Source organism: Pseudophryne corroboree, chromosome 12 (genome assembly GCF_028390025.1).
Source record: "Pseudophryne corroboree isolate aPseCor3 chromosome 12, aPseCor3.hap2, whole genome shotgun sequence".
Taxonomy (NCBI): Eukaryota; Metazoa; Chordata; class Amphibia; order Anura; family Myobatrachidae; genus Pseudophryne; species Pseudophryne corroboree.
Window position 1 is genome coordinate 148,024,772 of NC_086455.1, and position 25,174 is coordinate 148,049,945.

The window sequence follows — 25,174 nt, forward strand, 5'->3', positions numbered from 1 at the left end:
ATATACCGACTGCAACCCTGTTACTGTATCACTGGCCCTGGGTAACACAGTACAGGGGTTTGGGAGTGATGTCATGATTATATAATGCTCCTTTTGTGGGCTGATAACAAAAAAGTGGATTGGGGGTGGGGGCTGGCTTATTTATTTATTTTTATCTTAAGATGCACAGGACACAAATCCCTGTACATGCCACATCTGCTCCATGATACAGAATACAGACAGTTAATGGGTTAAACAGTTTCTAATTCCTATTTCCCCCCATCAAAGGCATCATCAGCAACAAAATATGAAGGAGTTAAATGCCCATGTCCCAGTACTGAAGCCTAAAATAGCCCAGTGGTGCGCTGAGCTGATGCTACTCCAGCTGACCTATATAGGAAGGTAGGAGTAGGTAGCAGAGAGATGCAGGGCTTTGCAGCATCCTCAGCCTACATACAGGCACTTCAGACCCCAGCCAGGAGAGGACAGGAGGCTGTGGCACCGAGTGCAGAAGCCACCAGAGAGCCAGTGTGAGCAGCAGGCAGGGGGATTATTAGGAAACAAAAGAGAGAGAAAGGAGGAGGAGGAGAGACAGCAGAGAAAGGAGTCAGAGAGGCTGCAATCAGCAGCAGCGCTCTCCTCTCACATACACATCCAGCTCTCGCTCTCTCTTTTTTCCTCCTCAGCCCTTCTTCTTCTTCATCCCCTTTTCCTCCACACACCCCTTCCCTGCCCATCACTCTGCAGCACCCTCCCCTCTGCTCTGTGTGTCTCCATCCATCCAAACCATCCTGCTTTATTTCCTGCTTGCCACCCTCCTTTATCTTTCTCTCATTCCCCCAATCCTTCTATATCACCCCCTTCTTCTCTCTCCCCTGCACATTCTCCTTGCCACCCCCACCATTCTGCACTCCTCCCCCTCTTTTCTCTCTCTCTCTCCCTCTCTCTCTCTCTCCATCCCTTTCCTCCCCCTCCTGGCTTCTCATTTATTTATTTATTTTGGGCTGCTCTTCTCTGTCTGTTTCCCTCTCTCTTGTATTGCTGTGTCTGTATATTTTGGAGGTGCAACAGGGGGCTCCCCTTTGCAGTGCTTGCAGTGCAGGTAGTGGGGTCCCCCCTCACTCCCCTCCTCCTTCCCCAGCCTGTGCCCCCTCTAACCCGCCCCCCACCCCGTGTGTCCCCCCCGTGCTCTCAGCCTGCTGCAGCCTACCAACATGATGGCGGCAGCTCCCATCCAGCAAAACGGGACCCACAGCGGGGTCCCCATAGACCTAGATCCCCCAGACTCAAGGAAAAGACCCTTGGAAGCCCCCCCGGAGGCTGGAAGCACGAAGAGGACCAACACCGGAGGTGAGTGCACCGGCTGCCCTTCTGCAGAGGGGAGGGGGGGGGTGGCATGGAGGCACTGAGGCAGCTTCTGGCCGCCCCCGGCCCTCTTCGTACCACCAGTGCATGCACCATCCCCGGGCTCTGCCTGCATAGTGGCTAGGGCTGCTTACCAGGCATGCCCATTGTAATCTACGGCCAAAATGGCGTCTTCTGGTGTTATTGTGGCTCTTTTTTTATGGCACATAATCATCAACCTGTCCTCTGCTCTCATTGCAATAGACTTTCTATAAAGGCGTTGCAAGCAGACACCCCGTATTGTTTGAGGGGGGGTGTTCAGTCAGGGGTCCTGCTCTGGGGAATGAGTGGCACTGTGCACTCTGTACAGATGCTGTGGATGCATGGGAAGGATTGAAGCACGAATCACCCCGGTGCTGATGGAGGGTTGCAAGCATTGAAATGACTTGCAGCCCTCCAGGAACTAAGAGGTTAATTCCTAGTGCTGGAAGATGCATGGTGGAGGCAGGGACTAGAGCAGTCAGCTGCACATCAGTGGCTGCACCTCTCATTGTTTCTGGGCATCCTTTTATTTAGCCAGACAAACCTTCCTTTTCTCCGCTGCCTGGATTTTTGGGAGTAATACTGTGTTGCCTTTTTTTTTTTATTTCCCCCCAATCATTAATTGGGAGCTTGGGGGAGGGTGGGGGGAAGAGAGAGAGGGAGAGAGAGAGAGAGAGAGGCTCAGCTCACACTGGAGCTGGGGGGGTGCTTCTTCTGCATCCTGGTGATGTGTCCCAGCATCTTCACGTTCATTTCTATTGGAGGCATAACAATGCAACGATGCAGAGGTGAATGCATTTGCTGAGGAATTGCAAGGACGAGAGCAGTGGGGTTTTTTCTTGGCTTGGATGTATGCTCCCAGCACAGGAATCACACATGGACCTGCACTTTTATCATAAACTGTACAGGGATATATATTTACTGGAACATGTTGAGGTTATGCAAAGTCAGTGACTTGTTATATATTAAAAAAAAAATGCAACATTTTCTGACATTTCATTCAGCAGGACAGTGTTTTGTCTACCGCATTATTTGCTTTCTATGTTTTATATATTTTTTTTTGTGGGCTTTTATTGTTTTATGTTTTTATTTTTGTTTTAGTTATTTTTACGTTCTGTGCTAGGGTATCTGGGTCTATTTCCGATGACCTGTGCTTACCCAAGATAACAGTGATTTAAGCTGTAGATCAGTTTGAAATAAGGGTAAAAATCTTCTTAAACTGATTTAATTAATAAGCTTATAGGAGGATCATGAGAGATTGAAAGAAGCTAAAGAAATACATTGGGATTAGTCTGGAAGTCATTCCAAATTACACTGAGTTTTTTTTTCTCTTGGCAACCACTTAATGCTTACAAATGAAAAATGCAATTTAGAGGTGATATTTTATAAAATGGTTTATTCAGAGCAAACATTTATAAATAGCTTTGCCTGTCAAATGCTTCATCTATACATGTATGTTCATGTTCCATTGCTTTGTTTTCAAATGGTCTCATTTTATTTGTACACAGTGCGCACTTTCAGCCATCCCAATGTATTTTGTTCCAAATATTGTAGATTGAACTTCAATTCAAATGTATATAATTTTGGGGAAATAAGAAATTCATCTGATTTAGTTGATTCATAAATGGCATTACTATGGGTGAGGGCTAAATGCAATGTGAATTGGACATGTTATGTTCTACGCTTTGATACATTGGTGCAGAACAATGAACACCTGAGAAATTTGTTTTATCCTTGCCAGACACTAACTGTTGCTCTGTTTTTTTCCCCTTACTCCGCAGAAGACGGCCAGTTTTTCCTAAAGGTACTCATTCCTAGTTACGCTGCCGGATCTATCATAGGAAAAGGTGGACAGACCATTGTCCAGCTACAGAAAGAGACCGGAGCCACGATTAAGCTGTCTAAATCCAAAGACTTTTATCCAGGTAAGGATGGGAATTCTTCCAGTATGTGTCAGGGCTCATGAGAAGTAGGATATGAATGCATCAATGAATAACTGCACCTGAAATGATAAGGATGGAATGTACCCTTATGTTCTGTGCCTGGATTTTTTTTTCCTGTTTTATCCATGTTTTGGTACTTGGCTGAGAGGTTGCTGACCTAGCTTCCTGTTATTGCCCACTGTATGCTTTGTAGTGGTAGTGGAACGTCACTTATTGGAAGGTTGTTGCCAAGTAACTGTTCATTTTGGTATATAGGGAGGGTAAAAGGGCAGCAAAATAGGTGACTTGCAACGTAGCTGTGTGGGAGGAATCGGTTTGGAGCTACGCACTATTGGTGATACAGTTTGCTGCAAATGAATGGATCTCATTGCAGCTGTTTTTCATGTTGTACTCCAGTGTATACTTACTTATATAGCTCGTGTACACAGCACAAATACATGGAAGAGGAAAAAAAAGGTCACATTGCACTCATAGAATATTTATTATTATTATTTATTAGCAGTTTCTTATATAGCGCAGCAAATTCCATTTAATATTTCTTCATGTAGTATTATTATTATTATTATTATTATTATTATTAACAGGCTAGATTACCATTAAACAGCAGTAAATGCTACCAGTCTGCATAATCTTAGGCATGTGCATATTGGAACTTGTATGTAATTTATTCACAGCAATATCTATCAATAGATCGTCAGACAGTGATTGTAATGAGATGCTAAAGCAATGGTGTCACCCTGTAGAATATAGTATTAAAGGTCAGATAGCTAATTAGGTGTTCCCACTACAAAGATTCTTGCACTTACACTGGAAAATGGGACTACAATAAGGCACTAGGCCGAAAGTCAATTATTAAGCTAATATATATATATATATATATATATATATATATATATATATATATATATATATAAAATGAAAAATCCTTTGTAATTTCTCTACTTATAGTGTTACTGATTACCCATCGTGTTATGCCATAGATTGGAAATGCACTAGTCATCTTGTAATATAATGGTCTATGACATATTATGCAAATTGAAAGTGCATGAGGCATCTGTTTTAACCAATTTCGCAGCCCATGTTTGCAAATAAAACTCATATAAATATATGCAAATATTTAGTGTTCATTTTCTATCAGACAACATTTTAATGAGCTACTGTTATCGTATTCTTTGTTAGTGAAAGTAAGATTTCAGAAAGCTGAGGTTTGTCTGTTTTATGTATGTGCCATATGATTTCTTGTTATTATACACTGACACATTTTTATTTTCTATCGACATATTTTTGTTTGCCAGTTTCTTTGTTTTTAGTCCTTTCCTTATTCATTAAGTGTGATTGCATCACTGGTAATGGAGCAGTTAATTAGTGCAGCAAGCATTTTAGGATAGGAATTCCAGGTCAAGTTTTACAATGATACCCCCCCCAGCCTTTATATGCACAGTATAAGTATATTATTGCTGTTTATAATACATTTGCCATACACACACAAAAGTATGCAAACAGTTATGTTATATAGGGGTAGATACCATGCATGGGATTTACAGCTTAAACACATTTATGGTGCATTCTCTAACCTTCGAAGACACAAATACATAGTAGCTAACTGATGCCTTCGTACCAAGTATATATATATATATATATAGGGAGAGAGATAAACGCATACATTCCTGCACTCACTTTCTTATTTTTTTCTGTTTTGTGTTTGAATTCACAAAGGTGAATTGGAATTACAAATTTCAATGCAAAAAATAAATAAAATCTTAGTTCAGTGCATCAGCAGTAAAAAAATAACATAAGGGGGGTTTATTGCTCAAATTTAATAAGGTAATATATCTGGCAGAAAACCGCTCAGCCAAATTGAATTTTCTCTTTAACAGCTTAAAATGAAATAGCATTTCTTGAATTATACATGAGGTTGTATTAGATGTGCTGCAATATTATATGAAACCAGTGTTTAGAAAAGAGAGTCCAAATTACTAATTAAAAGATGTTTCGTTTTGCCAGTAATGCAAGTGCGCTTGAATTGGTGAGGAATTGGTTTTGGGCTGGCTGTCTAGGGACACTTGTAGCAGAGTGAGTAAAGGAGTCTCTCCGCTATGTGTGTTGTAACCTTATCAGCTATTTCTACTGTATTTCCAAATGGTACCTACGTGCTTTATTGGATTCAGGAGTATACAGTATCCCAGTGCCTTTTTTATTATAGTACTGCTTTGGAACAATATAAATTGGATTCTCTTTCTGCCTTTTCCTGCCCAATCTTCAGGGGCATCATGCTATACCAGTACTTGCCAGGAGGTTGTGGGATACCCTGAAGATTCATACTTAAAAATATAACGTTACAAGGACAATTATATAAACGTTAAAACACTGTAATCCTATCCGTAGAGACGCAATCATCAACCTTGAGTATTTAACTTTTTTGTAATATTACATTATTTCGTTTAATTTAGGCTTTCAGGCCTAAAATTTAATTTTGTAAAATAATGGTTTTAATCAAAATACAATTATCTATAATTATAGAACTAACATTTTGTGTTATCTGCCTAAAAACTTGTTGACATATTTACAGTAAACCAATTTGAAACTACAACTACTACTTCTATTGGATGCCTTGCTTGGTTTATAGACTAGGTATGAAAGTAATCCTTTTAATACTTGCTGCCCAGGTCTTTGTTTATTGATTTTATTATGCTGTAATAAAGTTCCTACCTATATGTTATTTGCAAGGTTGAAAATCCAAAAATATTAGCATAATATATAAAAAAAAATATTTCCTTTCCTATTAATGGTATTGCATTGGCAGTGTTAGGGTTAATTTGCTGGATGGATAATAAGGGTATGATTTGAGGGTCCACACAGGGACCCTATAACTGGCTAGCTTATCTTTTCTCTACAGCCTTGCTAGCTGCAATTTCCGCACGACTGTAGGAATGATACTGTATGAGATACGTTATGCCCAGAAATTATTTTTATTCCCTCTATAAACTACTGTATTCTCCCTAAATGTACTGTTTAAGATTTTAGGGCTCCATACCTGAAATTTTTAGACAGCAAGTCGAAATTAATTTACATACGACGTTTGAAACTGTCAGCATCTTAATCCAGATACAAAACTCCTTTAAATTGTCAGTTAGTGTTTTGATCTTGCAATATTAGTAAATATGTACACATTTAAGTGCATTTGTGATTTTACATAGATGTCTTGCAGCATGCTATTACTTAGACAATCAGGAATGAAATTATGTCACGTTATGCGTCTGTGGCAGCTGTTGGTGGTTCCAACTTAATCCTATTGTCACTGGACATTTCTGTCTGTCTTGTGTTTTAATTAATTATTTTTCTCCATTTGGTTGTAATTGACGCCTTTGCTTTCAGTATCATAAATACAAAAACGGCTAAGCACATAACATCACTTTGATGTTCAAGTAAAATAATGATCTATTTTGCTTGTTATGGGGCCAAAAATATTATATGCCTATAAGTACTTTCCTCTTTGCTACAGTGTGTGGTCGTAACTGTCTTATATGATCATCTGTAGACAATGGAATGCAGATAATAAAGTAAATGACTTATCTACGGTGTAGCTTATTATTATGCTTTGCTTTTTATGTAGCAGGTAATAGTTATTTTCTAGTTATCATGTATTGCTGATTTCAGAGTAGATAAGGGAGCAGGTGAATGCTATATATTGGAGGGAAATGCTTAGGGACTGTACCTATTTGTACAGTCTCTGGACTACTTAAGACTGCAGCTTTGAGAATACAAAGCTTTTTCAGTACAGTACAGTATTGCCTGGTTATTACACCCCTTTATACCACCTCACCCCACCCCACCTTTGCTTTTCACCAGCTCATAGTCTCTTAACAAAAGTGCATGAAAATGTTTTTTTTTATATATTATATCCCCCCCTCGCTATAATGCCTGATATGGCCTTTGTATTAAGATGGTTGTATTAGAGCACTTTATTTTTATAGTTGCAGATTACAATATGAACCGCCTAAGACACTGGAAAAAGCACATTTTACATATGTACCTAAACCGTACCATTTGACAAGATTTAATTATGTGCACAGTATTCCTTGAGAGTGCTTAGGAATGTCACCGATAGAAAATGTTTCGATAGTAAGCTCTCTAGGTCGCCGCTTGCACCAGCTGCCTGATACCGTATCCTCTAACAAGAATTAAGGAGAAAGTATTATTTTACTTAACGAATTGTAGCGGTTTGGAATAAGGTGCAAATTTGCAATAAACTCAGGTTGATCCTGAATGTAATTAAATAAAGAATGAAAATGAGCCAATCTGCCTATGTTTGCCCTCAATATATATGTGCAGTAATGATATGTATCTTTTTAACTGTTGCGCTGGAAATTCCTCAGGTGGCAACTTTAGAGCATGGAGTGACAGCACATGTTTTCCTGAGGAGTCATTGCTAACAAACAATCATTACAAAATATTATTGTATTATTACAAGTGTCTATCGATAATCAGACGATCACCGTTCTGCGCTATTTTATCCAACAGCAGTTAAAATCCCATACGCATTATGAACTAATGACAAGACTAGTTCCATAATTCTAATTTTATGAATGGCATTTTATTTAACGTTACCATCACCAAATGCCACTTTCCAGTTCGTACAGGTCAATAGAAGTTAACGTATGCATGAGGCTCAATATCCTATTAGGCATAAGTGAACTCTGAATTTCCCTATCGAGTCTACGCATCACTCGATTATTACACATTTATAGATTTTTTTTCTTTTAGCCAACAATTGCATAAAGCTGAGGTTTACTGCGAGTCGCATCCAATCAAAACGTAGTGGGAGTGACGTACTGGTTTCAATGACGCACAGGTGAATTCAGCAGCAACCATTTTTGAAGACTGCAAAAACAGGCTCTAGAGTCGAGACCAGGGGTGGTTAATAAGCGGCTCTTCAGCTGTTGCAGAACTACACATCCCAGCATGTCCTGCCATAGTTTTGCTGTTTGGCCATGCTATAACTGTTGCAGGGCATGCTGGGATGTGTAGCTCTGCAACAGCTAGAGGGCCTGGTATTGCCCACTCCTAGTCTAGACGCGCGACTAGCAAAAATGTAAGCCATACGCAACCCATAACTCCTCTTTCCTGCAGATTATTCTCCCTCTTTTTTGGTGTAGTTGATATTGGGTGCCTGTTACAGGCTGCAGAGGTTTGTGGACAGAGTTGACTTGCTGTTATCTAGATGAAAAGTGATATCCACAGATAAATAAAGGACTCACTGAAGCGTGTTACACAATTACTTTGCTCCCGATCTGTACTACAACAGAAGCAGTTAGCAAAGATAAGCACAGCCATTCAGTACTCCTCATTGCTCCCCCGTTTCACACTCCTGTATTTTTATCACGAGTTCCCACAGCCGTATTCCTCATTGAAAAAAAAAAAAAAAAAAAAAAATAGAAAGCTACTATTTCTCTCTTAGTTAAAATTATACCTGAGAATGAAACTTGGCTGCAGATACAACTGACAAGCTGCGCCGCAATACTCTATTTCTTCATCTCTGGTGAGAGCCACATGCAACTTTCCTTTCTTTACTGTGCCAACTCTGTAATGCAGTCGCCCGTGTCTTTAGCCATGGTATGGGAGATTTACAGAGAGTCTGTTTGTTTGTGTCACAGCTATTTATTTGTGTCCTGCTCTGATTATGTGCATGTTTCTGGGCTTTGGCCAGCAGTAAACAGAGAGTGAGAAGTGGCTTGTCACGGACGTAGAGATTGAGCAGTAGGTTCTGCAAAGAATGGGCCCCGAAAAGGCCTTTGTTAAAGGAACCAGGCCTACTTAGATGTCACAAGTGAAAGCACCAACTCCCTTAACTGTATTTTGAGTAGTAAAAGCACATTCCTAAATCCCAAACACTTTTGTTCTATAACCACCTCACACTACTGTCTCATGCTGTTATTATTATTTTTCGTTGATTTGTAATGCGCCACAGACCTACGCAGCACTGGCTAGAAGGAAAAACAGGTTATAGGTACACTAATACATAGAGATACAAGGTAGATCAAATCAATTCAGACAACAAAACAAATGGTAGGGAGGACCCTGCTCCTGAGAGAGCTTGCAATCTAACGGAGATATTGCAATCTAATTTGGTATTATTTAATCTAATAACGTGTCTGTAATTGGATTGCTTCTTAAGTGTTGGTCTGGCTAATTTTTTGGGCTGTAAAATAACATAAGCATTCAATCAGACTCACATTAAATTAAATGTTTTGCTAGTGTCTCTGTGGGTAAGTGTATAATGGAGGAAATAACGCCATCGTTCATTTCCGAAGTCGTTTGGGGCTGGCTGCCGAACCATCAGGCTATAACTGTGTCCGAAACTATAATAAATATGTGCCTTAATGGGAGGATTGCGGCTTTAGACTAGTTTAGCGGCAAAAAAAAAAAAAAAATCAAGCTCATGGTTCACCGATCCCTACTTTGTGACGTCATGCAGATCTCTACTTATTCCTGTGGGGCGTGCGCATGTCTTGTGTGGAGATATCTCAGGGTCTGATGCTACAGTTCCATGTGAGAGGAACTAGATTAAAGGTACAGTATAACAGCATCTATAATAACAGGAGAGGGCTGTATTTTTTAATGCAACATATTAACTATTAATATTACTGTTTTCTGTGTATAAGTCTACATTCTCATATATAGACATATGAGAAATGTATTATTATTTAAGCATGTATTATTCCACCGTTGATCAGTCCGAGTGGCCCTGTGAATTTCTTTTTATATTCATTTATGCATATTGTACAGCTGTCCTGACCTGCTGGCTGCAGAATGATGGAGAAGGTTGTTTGCTGGTCCTCTTTCGGTTTGATAAGATTTATGCCATTGCACAAATCTACTCTAGAATAACCACTCAGCAGTTTGTTTATATCCATCTAGTGCAGGCCAGACAATGAAAGCAACTGTCTGATTGGTTGTAGTGGACCCTGCAGAGTGAATGAAACATACACCCCTTGGGGGTGACTCATATGTGGACTTGGAAGCAGCAGTGATGCTAAAATATGGTAATCCAGCAGGAGGCGTCTGGTAATCCAGCAGGAGACACCCCCTGCATGCATTTGGGTTCCTCTGCTGCGTCCGAGGATAGCGTCGGATCACCTGCGACACTATTGGCTGGCTGAGTAACCCTTGAGGTTACACAGGCCTACTGCTGCGGCACTGTTGCTGAAATCTGCATCGGAAAACGGAGACCCTAGCCCTGGCACTCCCATAGATGGAGATGACGCCTCTGTTTTGTGAAACAGAGGGTTTTGCCGCCTCCTCCCCACTGACGTCTGCAGCCGTACTACTTCTGGTGGAGGAGGGACCTGTACTGATCATACGCAGTACGGGTCCAGCGCATGTGCGATGTACTGAACACCGTTACATTGCGTACAGCTTCAGATTGCGACCGGACCTGAATCCCCCCCTAAGGAAAGCATGGTAAAAGATCACTTCTGTATGCAGTATATATATTTATGTGCTATGAGCAGGACTCCATTCAGCTCCTTTCTAAGTTCAAACCCTATGCAATTAAAAATAAACAGATAAATAAAATAAAAAAAATCTGGAAACAATGTAAGTGAATACAGTCAAAATGGCGGCGGTCGGGATCCTAGTGTTCAGGAGCCCGACGCCGGAATCCCAACAGCCATCATGGTGCCGACAGACAGCATCCCGGCACCCGCCCCTATTTCCCACTTGTTTGGGGGGTCCACGGCACCAATCGACTGTGAATAGATCCCGTGCACCGGGCCCCGCAGCATGGCGAATGCAACGAGCCTGCAAGGGGACTCACTGCCGGTATATTCCGGCAAACAGGATGCCGCTGTCGGTATAGTGACAGCCAGCATCCCGTCTTCCAGTATGTTACACCGGATCCCAATGTAGACCGGTTTGTAGCTGTGTGTGTGTGAAGCATTAATTTATGCAGAAAAAAGGTACAAACACTAGACATGACCTTTAGACCTGTCGACCTAGCACATGTCGACCTAGAAACCCTGTCGACCTTCCATCCATGTCGACCTAGTGACTGTCGACCTATAGTGGTCGACATAAACATTGTCGACCTAGACACTGTCAATCTTCAGACCGGATCCCATCTATACATATGGAGGCTGATTTATCAACAAGCTTTTTCATATGCAATGAGTTTTAGAACTCAGTGTGTATGATAAATGGTGCTCCAGCCAATCAGCTTCCAGTTGTCCCCCCCCCAACACATGACAGTAAGAAGCTGATTGGCTAGCACACCATTTATCATAGGCATCGAGTTTAAAAAACGCGTTGCATATGATAAAACTTATTGATTAGCCCCTTACTGTAGAATGCACCCAAAAGAACGAGGGAAGAAATTCAGAGGGTGATTCATACTTGATAGCTACTGTGTGTTTTCGCACAGCGGGCGATCAGGTCATAACTGCGCATGCGTATGCACCGCAATGCGCACGTGCGTTGGATAACAACAACGGGCATCGCCGGTCAGCGACAGGCTGGTGTGAAAATTCCGATCGCACGGGCGTTCCCAAGGTGATAGCCAGAAAGAGGCCGTTTGTGGGTGGCAACTGACCGTTTATTAGGAGTGTCCGGAAAAACGCAGGCATGCCCAAGCATTTTCAGGGAGGGTGTCTGACGTCAGCTACGGCCCCGATCTGTCTGTTCTCAACGCATTGAAGGAGTAAATCCTGGGCTGCGCACAGACTGCACACAGTGGATTTTTGCTGATCGGCGTACACATGCGCACTTGCATGGCGAATTTACTCTCCCCCTGAGGTCAGCGACTATCTGAACGCAGCATAGTTAGCAGCCCAGTGATCAGTTTGGAATCACCCCCTCTGTGAGGTAGCATTCCAAAAATATGACACCCATTAACAGCCCTAAATTTCACATTACCTTCACCACATCAGTGGTTTGGGGTCAGAATTTATGTTTACGCTCATTACATTTTAGCCCCTGGACCCCTTTTTCCTTTAGGTGTTATTTTTGGTTTTTGATACATTTTATAATTACATAAATTCTGTGTCAGTAAAAACATCTTAATAAAGATTGTTTTGAAGGTCTGAGGTAGTGTGAATGTGTAGCCATTGCAACCAATTAGAATTCAGCTTAGATCGGTCAAGTGCAAGTTAGACTGATGAAAGCAATATGTAATTGGTTGCTATGGGTTACTCTACAGTCACAATATTGCACTTGTTATAGTAAATCGTGCCTTAAATTACACACAAAAAGAGCACCTAAAGAATTTTCAGTAACCTTGCATTTATCCTGTAGTAATGTCAAGGCTAAAAGTGTACAATATTATATGAGGCAGATGTACTAAGCCTTACAGAGGGATAAATGACCGACTAATCGTCTCCTAACTGTCATTTTTCAAACACAGACTGCAACATGGCAGTCAGGAGCTGATTGGCTGGTACATTATCTCCGTCCTCTATATCTCTCTCCAAAGCATAGTACATCTCACCCTCTCCCTGTTTGCTGTTTCACGTAGCTATATAAGTCTATACAATATATGTTAATTGTAGATGAAGAGGGAGAGGCTAAATGAAAGAATGTATTTAGGGTGAACGTGTTGGATTTCAGTAGGTTCCAGAATGTTGAGTGAGACAAGACGTGTTTTGTGAGATATGGCAACATGAAAATCTCAATAGGAATCATTTTAGATTGCAAATTGTCACTCATTAGGATTCCATATTTTAGGCTCTGACTAACAGGCATTATCCATTTCAGAAGAGACGAGCACAAGTGGTTTGTGAATAAGGGGCGCGGCATTCACGTTAACCCCTCTTGCAGTGGTGTACGGTAACCAGGCCTTTTTACTAAGACTTGCATTAAGGAAAGAGGTCCGATATGTGTCACAAGGAAGCTGCAGGTAATTGGGGCCCCGTCTGGTAGGAACTCAACCACACCAGTTTCTGGTTTCACTGCAGCTGCTGTTGAGCTTAATTACCCTGACCTGTGGGGCAGGAGGAGGGGCTCTGTCCAACAGGGAAGCGGGCAGTAACCGCCTACTGGCACCCTTTACTCCTCGCCTCATACCCCCCTGTAATTTATGTATTATTCTCATTAGAGTAATGTGACATGAGTATAAAACGACACATAGATATGCGCAGCACAAACTCTTATGCATTAGTATTCAAAAGTGGCTCTGTTTCAATTTCTATGCATCATCACTCATAACAGGGTTAGTACAAAGACGTACCGCAACCAAATTGTACATTATACTGTGCATTTTTCATGTTTGGCGCTAGTTATTGTTGAAGTATAATGTACAATCAGATTTTGTGGCTAGGAAAATGTCACATATTCAATATTATATGTTGTCAAATAAACAGACTACTATAGCCGCTATTATTTATCATTCAAAAGTAAACAGATATATATGTTTTTCATGTTTCATGTTCTGTGCTATGGGGGCAGATGTATTAAGCCTGGAGAAGTGAAAAAGCAGTGATATTGGGGCAGATGTATTAACCTGGAGAAGGCATAAGGAAGTGATAAACCAGTGATACGTGCAAGGTGATAAAGGCACCAGCCAATCAGCTCCAATATGTAAATTAACAGTTAGGATCTGATTGGTTCCTGCCTTTATCACCTTGCACATATCACTGGTTTATCACTTCCTTATGCCTTCTCCAGGTTAATACATCTGCCCCAAAGAGTGATAAATGGAAGGTGATAACGCATCAGCCAATCAGCTCCTGTCAATTTACATATTGGAGCTGATTGGCTGGTGCGTTATCACCTTGCACTTATCACTACTTTATCACTTCTCCAGGCTTAATACATCTGTTTGATAATCTGTTATTTAAATAATACATTAAATAACACCTGTTAGTATCTTGTATTAAGACGAGTATAAATTGTTAATTTACGTATTTGGTTAAACCGAAGCACTATTATCCTTTGCATAAGCCCATGTTCTAATAAATTATTGTTCCTATCATTGGACTCCGCAGCTTCTCCAATTGAGAAATGGAATGTCAGGCTAAGAAAACAGATAACTTTATTTTGTTTTACCGTATATTTAGCTTATTGATGAACATCATTTCTATGATGTAAAAAAAAAAATTGCACTGAAAGCATTTTACATTTGGCACAATGAATGAGTCATAAATCGTTATTAAAGAGCTGGCAGCAGATTGCTCTGTGTAACAAATCTTCTGCAGACACTTAAGAGTTTGCACAGATCTACCATCTATATCCGTATTTACCCTTGGAGCAGTAGAGTCAGTGTCTCATTTAGACGTTTGGACCCCAGCCAAATTTGAGGGTGCTTCAATTCCCTCCACCCTGGAAGTGAGGATATTCCTGTAATCTCGCAGCCGTGGGTCATTCACAGGGACAGTTAGCTCCTGAGCATTTATCCAGTCACCTGCCAACAGGCAGAGACATTCTGTGGGCATTCTCCTCATGTCTTTGCTTCTCCATTCCAATGGCCCTAAATAAACTGTTAGTGCAAAGAAGTGTCTCACATACTGTAATGATAGGATGACATGGTCATAAAACAAGCATCATTTGATTCACTTAGCAGTGGAATAACAGAAGAAGCTATGACACATTTCATTATTATTATTATTATTATTATTATCCTTTATTTATATGGCGCCACAAAGGATCCGCAGCGCCCAATTACACAGTACATAATAAAATGAGCAAACAAGAAAACAGCACTTACAGTTCAAGACAATATAGGACAGGTATAGAAAACCCGGGGTTAGGTGCCATCAAAGAGAGTATGGAGTATAGGATAGTGTAAGTGAGAAAAGGAAAGACACATGAGGAAAGAAGTCCCTGTTCTTGCGATTTCATGCTTTTTTACTTCATTTTTATGTGAAAAAATAGGGAACTGTGGGGCAGAAAGCCATTTTGATTGCTCCTGAGATTGCAAACAATGTTTCTCTATCGTCCTAGTGGATGCTGGGGTTCCTGAAAGGACCATGGGGAATAGCGGCTCCGCAGGAGACAGGGCACAAAAAGTAAAGCTTTTCCAGATCAGGTGGTGTGCACTGGCTCCTCCCCCTATGACCCTCCTCCAGACTCCAGTTAGATTTTTGTGCCCGGCCGAGAAGGGTGCAATCTAGGTGGCTCTCCTAAAGAGCTGCTTAGAGAAAGTTTAGCTTAGGTTTTTTATTTTACAGTGAGTCCTGCTGGCAACAGGATCACTGCAACGAGGGACAGAGGGGAGAAGAAGTGAACTCACCTGCGTGCAGGATGGATTGGCTTCTTGGCTACTGGACATTAGCTCCAGAGGGACGATCACAGGTACAGCCTGGATGGTCACCGGAGCCGCGCCGCCGGCCCCCTTGCAGATGCTGAAGTTAGAAGAGGTCCAGAATCGGCGGCTGAAGACTCTGACAGTCTTCTAAAGGTAGCGCACAGCACTGCAGCTGTGCGCCATTTTCCTCTCAGCACACTTCACACGCTGTCACTGAGGGTGCAGGGCGCTGGGGGGGGGCGCCCTGGGAGGCAAATGTAAACCTATATACTGGCTAAAAATACCTCACATATAGCCCCCAGAGGCTATATGGAGATATTTAACCCCTGCCAAACTTCACTAAAGAGCGGGAGACGAGCCCGCCGTAAAAGGGGCGGGGCCTATCTCCTCAGCACACAGCGCCATTTTTTCTCTCACAGAAAGGCTGGAGAGAAGGCTCCCAGGCTCTCCCCTGCACTGCACTACAGAAACAGGGTTTAAACAGAGAGGGGGGGCACAAATTGGCGATATAAATATATATATAAAGATGCTATTAGGGAGAAACACTTATATAAGGTTGTCCCTATGTAATTATAGCGTTTTTGGTGTGTGCTGGCAAACTCTCCCTCTGTCTCTCCAAAGGGCTAGTGGGGTCCTGTCCTCTGTCAGAGCATTCCAGGTGTGTGTGCTGTGTGTCGGTACGTGTGTGTCGACATGTATGAGGACGATGCTGGAGGAGGCGGAGAAATTGCCTGTAATGGTGATGTCACTCTCTAGGGAGTCGACACCGGAATGGATGGCTTATTTAGGGAATTACGTGAGAATGTCAACACGCTGCAAGGTCGGTTGACGACATGAGACGGCCGACAAACAATTAGTAACGGTCCAGGCGTCTCAGAAACACCGTCAAGGGTTTTTTATAAAAAAACGCCCATTTACCTCAGTCGGTCGACACAGACACAGACACGGACACTGAATCCAGTGTCGACGGTGAATAAACAAACGTATTCCTCATTAGGGCCACACGTTAAGGGCAATGAAGGAGCTGTTACATATTTCTGATACTACAAGTACCACAAAAAAGGGTATTATGTGGAAGTGAAAAAACTACCTGTAGTTTTTCCTGAATCAGATAAAATAAAATGAAGTGTGTGATGATGCGTGGGTTTACCCCGATAGCAAATATTGGCGTTATACCTTTTCCCGCCAGAAGTTAGGGCGCGTTGGGAAACACCCATTAGGGTGGATAAGGCGCTCACACGCTTATCAAGTGGCGTTACCGTCTCCAAATACGGCCGCCCTCAAGGAGCCAGCTGATAGGCAGCTGGAAAAATATCCTAAAAAGTATATACACACAGACGGTGGTTATACTGCGACCAGCGATCGCCATCAGCCTGGAGATGCAGTGCTGGGTTGGCTTGGTCGAATTCCCTGACTAAAAATATTTTATTGATATAGAGCATTTAATAGGATGCATTCTATATATATGTATGCGAGATGCACAGAGGGATATTTGCACTCTGGCATCAAGATAAGTGCGTTGTCCATATCTCCCAGAAGATGTCATGGACACGACAGTGGTCAGGTGATACAGATCCCTTACGGCACATGGAAGTATTGCCGTATAAAGGGAAGGAGTTATTTGGGGTCGGTCCGTCGGACCTGGGGGCCACGGCCACAGCTGGGAAATCCAACCTTTTTACCCCAAGTTACATCTCAGCAGAAAAAGACACTGTCTTTTCAGCCTCAATCCTTCCGTTCCCATGTGGGCAAGCGGGCAAAAGGCCAGTCATATCTGCCCAGACATAGAGAAAAGGGAAGTAGACTGCAGCAGGCAGCCCCTTCCCAGGAAAAGAAGCCCTCCACCAGTGGGGGGGTAGTCTCAAGAGTCTCAGCGCGCAGTGGGATCACTCGCAAGTTGACCCCTAGATCATACAAGTATTATCCCAGGGGTACAGATTGGAGAGTCGAGACATTTTTTCCTCGCAGGTTCCTGACGCCTGCTTTACCAACGGCTCCCTCCGACAAGGAGGCAGTATTGGAAAAAAATTCACAAGCTGTATTTCCAGCAGGTGATAATCAAAGTACCCCTCCTACAACAAGGAAAAGGGTATTAGTCCTCCACACTATATTGTGGTACTGAAGCCAGACGGCTTGGTGAGACATAGTCTAAATCTGAAATCTTTGAACACTTACATAAAAAGGTTCAAATCAAGATGGAGTCACTCAGAGCAGTGATAGAGAACCGGAAAAAAGGGGACTATATGGTGTCCCTGGACATCAAGGATTACCTCCATGTCCAAATTTGCCCTTCTCAACAAGGGTACCTCTGGTTCGTGATACAGAACTGTCAATATCAGTTTCAGACGCTGCCGTTGAATTATCCACGGCACCCCGGGCCTTTACCAAGGTAATGGCCGAAAAGATGATTCTTAAAAGAAGAAAGGCATCTAAATTATCCCTTACTTGGACGATATCCTGAAAGGGACAAGTTTCCAGAGAACAGTTGGAGGTCGGAAAAGAACTATCTAAAGTAGTTCTACGACAGCACGAGTGGATTCTAAATATTCCAAAAATCGCAGCTGTTTTCCGATGATACGTCTGCTGTTCCTAGGAATGATTCTGGGCATAGTCCAGAAAGAGGTATTTCTCCTGGAGGGGAAAGCCAGGGAGTTATCCGACCTAGTCAGAAACCTCCTAAATCCAGGCCAAGTATCAGTGCATCAATGCACAGAAGTCCTGGGAAAAATGGTGGCTTCTTACGAAGCGATTCCATTCGGCGGATCTCACGCAAAAACTTTTCAGGGGGATTTGCTGGACGAATGGTCCGGATCGCATCTTCAGATGCATCAGCGGATAACCCTGTCTCCAAGGACAAGGGTGTCTCTTCTGTGGGGGCTGCAGAGTGCTCATCTTCTAGAGGGCAGCACATTCAGCATTCAGGACTGTGTTCTGGTGACCACGGATGCCAGCCTGAGAGGCTGGGGAACAGTCACACAAGGAAGAAATTTCCAAGGAAGTGTGGTCAAGTCTGGAGATTTTTCTCCACATGAATATACTGGAGCTAAGAGCAATTTACGATGCTCTGAGCCTAGGAAGACCTCTGCTTCAAAGTCAACCGGTGCTGATCCAGTAGGACATCATCATGGCAGTCGCCCACGTAAACAGACGGGGCGGCACAAGAAGCAGGAGGGCAATGACAGCAAGGATTCTTCGCTGGGCGAAAGATCATGTGATAACACTGTCAGCAGTGTTCATTCCGGGAGTGGACAACTAGGAAGATTTCCTCAGCATAAATGAATTCCACCCGGAAAAGTGGGAACTTCATCTGGAAGTTTCCACATGTTTGTAAACCGTTGGGAAAGACCAAAGGTGGTTATGATGGCGTCCCACATGAAGCGCCAGGTCTAGAGACCCTCAGGCAATAGCTGGGACGCTCTGGTAACACCGTGGGTGTACCAGTCGGTGTATGTGTTCCCTCCTCTGCCTTTCATACCCAGTGGATGGAGAATGATAGGAAGGAGAGGAGTAAGAACTATACTCGTGGTTCCGGTTTGGGCCAAGAAGAACTTGGTACCCGGAACTTCAAGAGATACTAGAAAGGATCTTGATTCAGCAAGAATCATGTCTGTTCCATGACTTACCGCAGCTGCGTTGACGCCAGGGCGGGTGAACGCCGGATCCTAAGGGAAAAAGGCATTCCGGAAGAGGTCATCCCTACCCTGGTCAGAGCCAGGAAGGAGGTGACCGCACAACATTATCACCGCTTAGGTGAAAATATGTTCCATGGTGTGAGGCCAGGAAGGCTCCACGGAAGAATTTCAACTAGGTTAATTCCTACATTTCCTGCAAGCAGGAGTGTATATGGGTCTCAAATTGGGGTCCATTAAGGTTCAAATTTCGACCGGTCGATTTTCTTCCAGAAAGAAATTGGCTTCAGTTCCTGAGGTCCAGAAGTTGTTAAGGGAGTACTGCATATACAACCCCTTTTTGATGTCTCCAGTGGCACTGGGCGATCTCAACGTAGTTTGGGATTCCTAAAATCACATTGTTTTACACAACTCAAATCTGTGGATTTGATATATCTCACATGGAAAGTGACCATGCTGTTGGTCCTGGCCTCGGCCAGGCGAGTGTCAGAATTGGCGGCTTTATCTCACAAAGCCATATCTGATTGTCCATTCGGACAGAGCAAAGCTGTGGACTCGTCCCCAGTTTCTCCCTAAGGTGGTGTCAGCGTTTCACCTGAACCAGCTTATTGTGGTGCCTGCGGCTACTAGGGACTTGGAGGACTCCAAGTTGCTGGATGTTGTCAGGGCCCTGAAAATATAGTTTCCAGGTCGGCTGGAGTCAGGAAATCTGACTTGCTGTTTATCCTGTATGCACCCAACAAGCTGGGTGCTCCTGCTTCTAAGCAGACTATTGCTCGTTGGATTTGTAGTACAATTCAGCTTGCACATTCTGTGGCAGGCTTGCCACAGCAAAAAATATGTTAATGCCCATTCCACAAGGAAGGTGGGCTCATCTTGGGCGGCTGCCCGAGGGGTCTCGGCATTACAACTCTGCCGAGCAGCTACGTGGTCGGGGGAGAACACGTTTGTAAAATTTTACAAATTTGATACCCTGGCAAAAGAGGACCTGGAGTTCTCTCATTCGGTGCTGCAGAGTCATCCGCACTCTCCCGCCCGTTTGGGAGCTTTGGTATAATCCCCATGGTCCTTTCAGGAACCCCAGCATCCACTAGGACGATAGAGAAAATAAGAATTTACTTACCGATAATTCTATTTCTCGGAGTCCGTAGTGGATGCTGGGCGCCCATCCCAAGTGCGGATTATTCTGCAATACTTGTACATAGTTATTGTTACAAAAATCGGGTTATTGTTGTAGGAAGCCGTCTTTCAGAGGCTCCTTTTGTTATCATACTGTTAACTGGGTTTAGATCACAAGTTGTACGGTGTGATTGGTGTGGCTGGTATGAGTCTTACCCGGGATTCAAAATCCTCCCTTATTGTGTACGCTCGTCCGGGCACAGTACCTAACTGGAGTCTGGAGGAGGGTCATAGGGGGAGGAGCCAGTGCACACCACCTGATCTGGAAAAGCTTTACTTTTTGTGCCCTGTCTCCTGCGGAGCCGCTATTCCCCATGGTCCTTTCAGGAACCCCAGCATCCACTACGGACTCCGAGAAATAGAATTATCGGTAAGTAAATTCTTATTTTCTGGTCTCTGGGTGTTGAAGTTTAGGCTATTTCCCTTGTGCATAGCAATCATCAATGATGCAAAAGCAGTTTGGTGGATGTGTCACTCTCGTGTCTAAGGGAGTACCACATGTACTGAGTGGTGAAGAGAGATAAAGAGGTCTATTCATGAAGCAGTGAAAAGAGTAGAGAAGGGAGCCAGTGGAGAAGTTGCCCATGGCAACCAATCAGCATTGAAGTAACATTTATCATTTGCATACTATACAATTGTACGGAGCAGCTGATTGGTTGCCATGGGAAACTTCTCCACAGGCTCACTTCTCCACTCTTTTCACTGCTTCATGAATAGACCCCAAACTACCAGCCAACCAGCTCCTGTCGCTTTTCAAACACAGCCTGTAACATGGCAGTTAGGAGCATATTGGCTGGTACTTTGTCCAGTTTATCTCACTTCAAGGCTTAGTACATAGGGGTCTATTGACAGGTAGAGGTGTTCGGAGGGATGGACGGGGGGCGGGGACGGCCCCTATTTTCCAAGAGCGGCGTGGCCAAGGACACAGTTTCATTGGCCTCGCAAGGCCACCTGCGATGGCAAGCGGGGGCGTTTTAAGAGAGGAAGAGGCCCGTGTTCAGTCTCCTCCGTTCGGGCCCCCTCCTCTCTGCCCGGAGCACTGTAGAGTCTGAGCACTAGAGGGCTCAGACTCTACTGCGTATGCGCAGATCTCCGGGAAAATGGCGTGGCGGACATTTTCCCTGAGATTTCTCTACTGCGCATGTGCAGAACTCCATGAAAATGTCCGCTGAGCCATTTTCACGGAGTTCTAATAGCACTGCGGATGTTGGCGCTGGACTTCGGAGGGGTGAGTATTTTAAAAATGGGTGCGGTGTGTGCGGTGGGGGCCCCCTCTGGACTCTGGGGCCCGTGTGCACCGCACACACTGCACCCATTATAGAAACGCCAGTGTTGGCAAGCCTGAGTAGTCGATGGTCGTGATGTTAATCTCAGATGTGATCGCATCAGGAAGGAGGTGGTATGCTTCTCCTACAGTTGCATTGCTACGGATTGCAATCGCAAAGCTGTCGAAAACAGCTTTGCAATTGCAACCCTTAGTGAATTAGGCCGTATATGCGCAAACTTTAAGGCAGAAGAGGGCGAGCTCTACAGAGACACAGCAATTGTCTGACACTTTACACTCGATTAGGCGGTATTGTAAAACCTGTCAATGGGATGCAGCTGAGGGGGATGAGAAGAAATAAAATTATGCTTTAAAATACACATACTGTACATACAGTGTTTGACACACGCACACACAGACACACACACACACACACACACACACACACACACACACACACAAAATGGGTGTCAGTCACGCAATATTCAGCTCACATACTGGACTCCCATGGCAGTGATCATAGGTAGGGTTCATGCGCCAAGCACAAGACAGAGCGCTAAGGGGTCTATTCATGAAGCAGTGAAAAGTGTGGAGAAGTGAGCCGGTGGATAAGTTGCTCATGGCAACCAATCAGCATTGAAGTAACATTTATAACTTGCATACTATACAGTTGTACGGAGCAGCTGATTGGTTGCCATGGGCAACTTCTCCACAGGCTCACTCCTCCACTCTTTTCACTGCTTCATGACTAGACCTATAAGTCAAATAATGTCTACAGTGCAGCTGGATGTCTTCACGTGTGCCCAGTAGACTGTATTTTACAGTCACTTTGTGAAATTACGTTTGGTTAAGTTGCCATAGCAACCAGTCAGCTATTACCTATCATTGTATAAAATGTACTTGCTAAGTGTTAGCCAAACAGTTGCTATGGGCAACTTATCCACTTGTTCACGTGTCCATTCTTTTAAATATTTGACACATTTCCCCAATAGAAGCCCTCCATATGCTTTGTCTCTACTACCAGACAATAAAATACAGTAGATGAAACTGAGCAACTTGGTAATGACTGGATATTATTAGGTACATTATGATGCTAGGCATACTGTATATGCGGTGTCATTCTGTAATATACACTCAATGTCACCCGTGTGATCAGTGCCACACGCGTCCTGTGTAATGCTATTTCTCACAATACTTTCAGGGGAAGACGGTGGATTTTCGAGTTAGCGTACCTTGGACCTACAACAAAATCTTATATATGTATATAGTCAACAAATGAAGCATTTGATAAACAGAAGGCTGCCGTAAGCCTGACACGGCTCAACCTCAAAGCTGGGGTAGAGTGTGTGTTATGTCAGCTGCTGTGCTTTGCGTATAGGATATATGGTGGTGTGGTGATGATAAGGATATAGAAGTCTTCCCTTGTTAGACTTCGACTTTCATATTTTTCTTTGTTCCTGTTATTTAGAGGAGTCACAAACACATCACTTATCAGTCTTTAGAAGGATTTAAGGGGTCATACCGAGTTGATCGCTAGCTGCAGTCGTTCGCTGTGCAGCGATGAGGCCAAAAAACGGCACTTCTGCGCATTCGTATGCGGCGCAATGCGCAGGCGCGACGTACTATTACAGCGAATGATGCAGTTTCACACAGGGTCTAGCGAAGCATTTCAGTCGCACTGCTGACCGCAGAGTGATTGACATGAAGTGGGCGTTTCTGGGTGTCATCTGGCCGTTTTCAGGAAGTGATCGAAAAAACGCAGGCGTGCCAGGAAAAATGCAGGCGTGGCTGGCCGAACGCAGGGCATGTTTGTGACGTCAAAACAGGAACTGAACAGTCTGAAGTGATCGCAAGCGCTGAGTAGGTTTTGAGCTCCTCTGAAACTGCACAAAAAAACTTTGTAGCCGCTCTGCGGTCCTTTCGTTCGCACTTCTGCTAAGCTAAAATACACTCCCAGTGGGAGGCGGCATAGCGTTTGCACGGCTGCTAAAAACTGCTAGCGAGCGATCAACTCGGAATGACCCCCATAGATAGTAAAGGCAATTCTCCTCTCTAAGTTGCTTCTAGCATTACAAATGTAGGTATTATATTCCCCTTTATTTGTATAGTGATAGTATTATAATACAAATGATATACAATAACATGAAAGAAGTTAAAGCTGGCTCTGACCAAATGAGCTTACAATGTAAAATTATGAATATCAATAGTTATTCAGTGGGGTAACCTGATGGTGGCTTGGACCTGGCACTTTATATTTCAATATTTTTAGTAGTGTTAGCACCAGTCTCTTATCTGGGACATTATAATGATTACAGCAAGCCTTGGTTTGGAACAGTGGGAGGAGCTAAGATTGTGCAGGGTTTTGCAGTGAACGAGGCTGTAATCCAAGGGCACAGTTAGAGTACACAACCCACAGTAGTGGCTACTGTCAGAGATATGCTGTAAAGAAATAAAATGGCTTTTAAGGGTTTACTTTTTGCCTGCTACATAGCACCGCAGCCACTGTACAAGCCTGTGATTTATTTTCAGTGTTCTTATTGTAAGCAGATGTTTGTTATTGGACTGAACCAATATACATGGGAATTCACTTGATGCATGAGTTAAGCCATAGGTTCTCAAACTCGGTCCTCAGGACCCCACACAGTGCATGTTTTGCAGGTATCCCAGCAGGTGCACAGGTGTATTAATTACTCACTGACACAGTTTAAAAGGTCCACAGGTGGAGCTAATTATTTCACTTGTGATTCTGTGAGGAGACCTGCAAAACATGAACTGTGTGGGGTCCTGAGGACCGAGTTTGAGAACCACTGAGTTAAGCGATAGGATGCATTCCCCTGAGCACTAGTTCAGCCCATGAGCTTTAAACTATGGCTACACTTAAACTGAAGCCTATATAGGGTTATTTAAATAAAGTGTCCGGGCCTATGTATAGCAAGATTATTTACACCTTACCATCTCCCAGTAAATCCTGCACCTTAGCAAAACCATTTGTACTGCAGAGGAGAAACGTTAAATATAATGATGGATTTAAATCTGCCCATTATTTGTGTGCTGCATGCAAAAGTAGCCATTATCTGCAAGTAAAATAAATTATATGTGCGCAACATCACAACATGGTTTTCCAGGTGCAAATTGGATGATTTGTCCCATTTTACAGTAATACTCCTATTGCACCTACATCTGAACACCGTTTTCAAGCCGTGTCACAGTGGCTTGTACCCATTTTATACTGCAGGGTGGATCCTGGATATTACCTGGGCTTAATTCTGCCAGCGTTTGGAGATGACATCATCTCCAAGCGCCGGGAATGCGACTCTTCCTGTGCAGTGAATGGAATATGGGTTACCCGTTTACACTGCCCTGTAACCCGGGACCATCTCGGACCAACCCGGGAAGCTAGTCACTGGACCCGGGTTAACCCTTTTACGCCGAGCCGTGACAAGGGTTAACACGGCAATAAGCAGGGTATTGGTGGCGGTGAAAAAGGTGGATAACCAAATGAGGCCTAATCTGTTCAAGTTTAAGTAAATGCCGATATTTTTATCAGGCAAAATAAATA

The 25,174-nt window shown here is 43.3% G+C and overlaps 1 protein-coding gene across 4 annotated transcripts in view; it reads left to right on the plus strand.

The window, feature by feature from the left end:
* The first annotated feature begins 383 nt into the window (after window positions 1–383).
* The window catches only part of NOVA1 (NOVA alternative splicing regulator 1), a 123,163-nt gene continuing 98,372 nt past the window's right edge, over window positions 384–25,174 (plus strand). For 2 of the 4 annotated variants that reach the window (XM_063948159.1, XM_063948161.1), the window contains exons 1-2: window positions 384–1,329; window positions 3,147–3,290. In XM_063948159.1, the coding sequence (XP_063804229.1) occupies window positions 1,194–1,329; window positions 3,147–3,290 (280 nt within the window). In that variant the 5' untranslated portion in view covers window positions 384–1,193. The other 2 variants (XM_063948162.1, XM_063948160.1) reach the window with 2 other exon arrangements.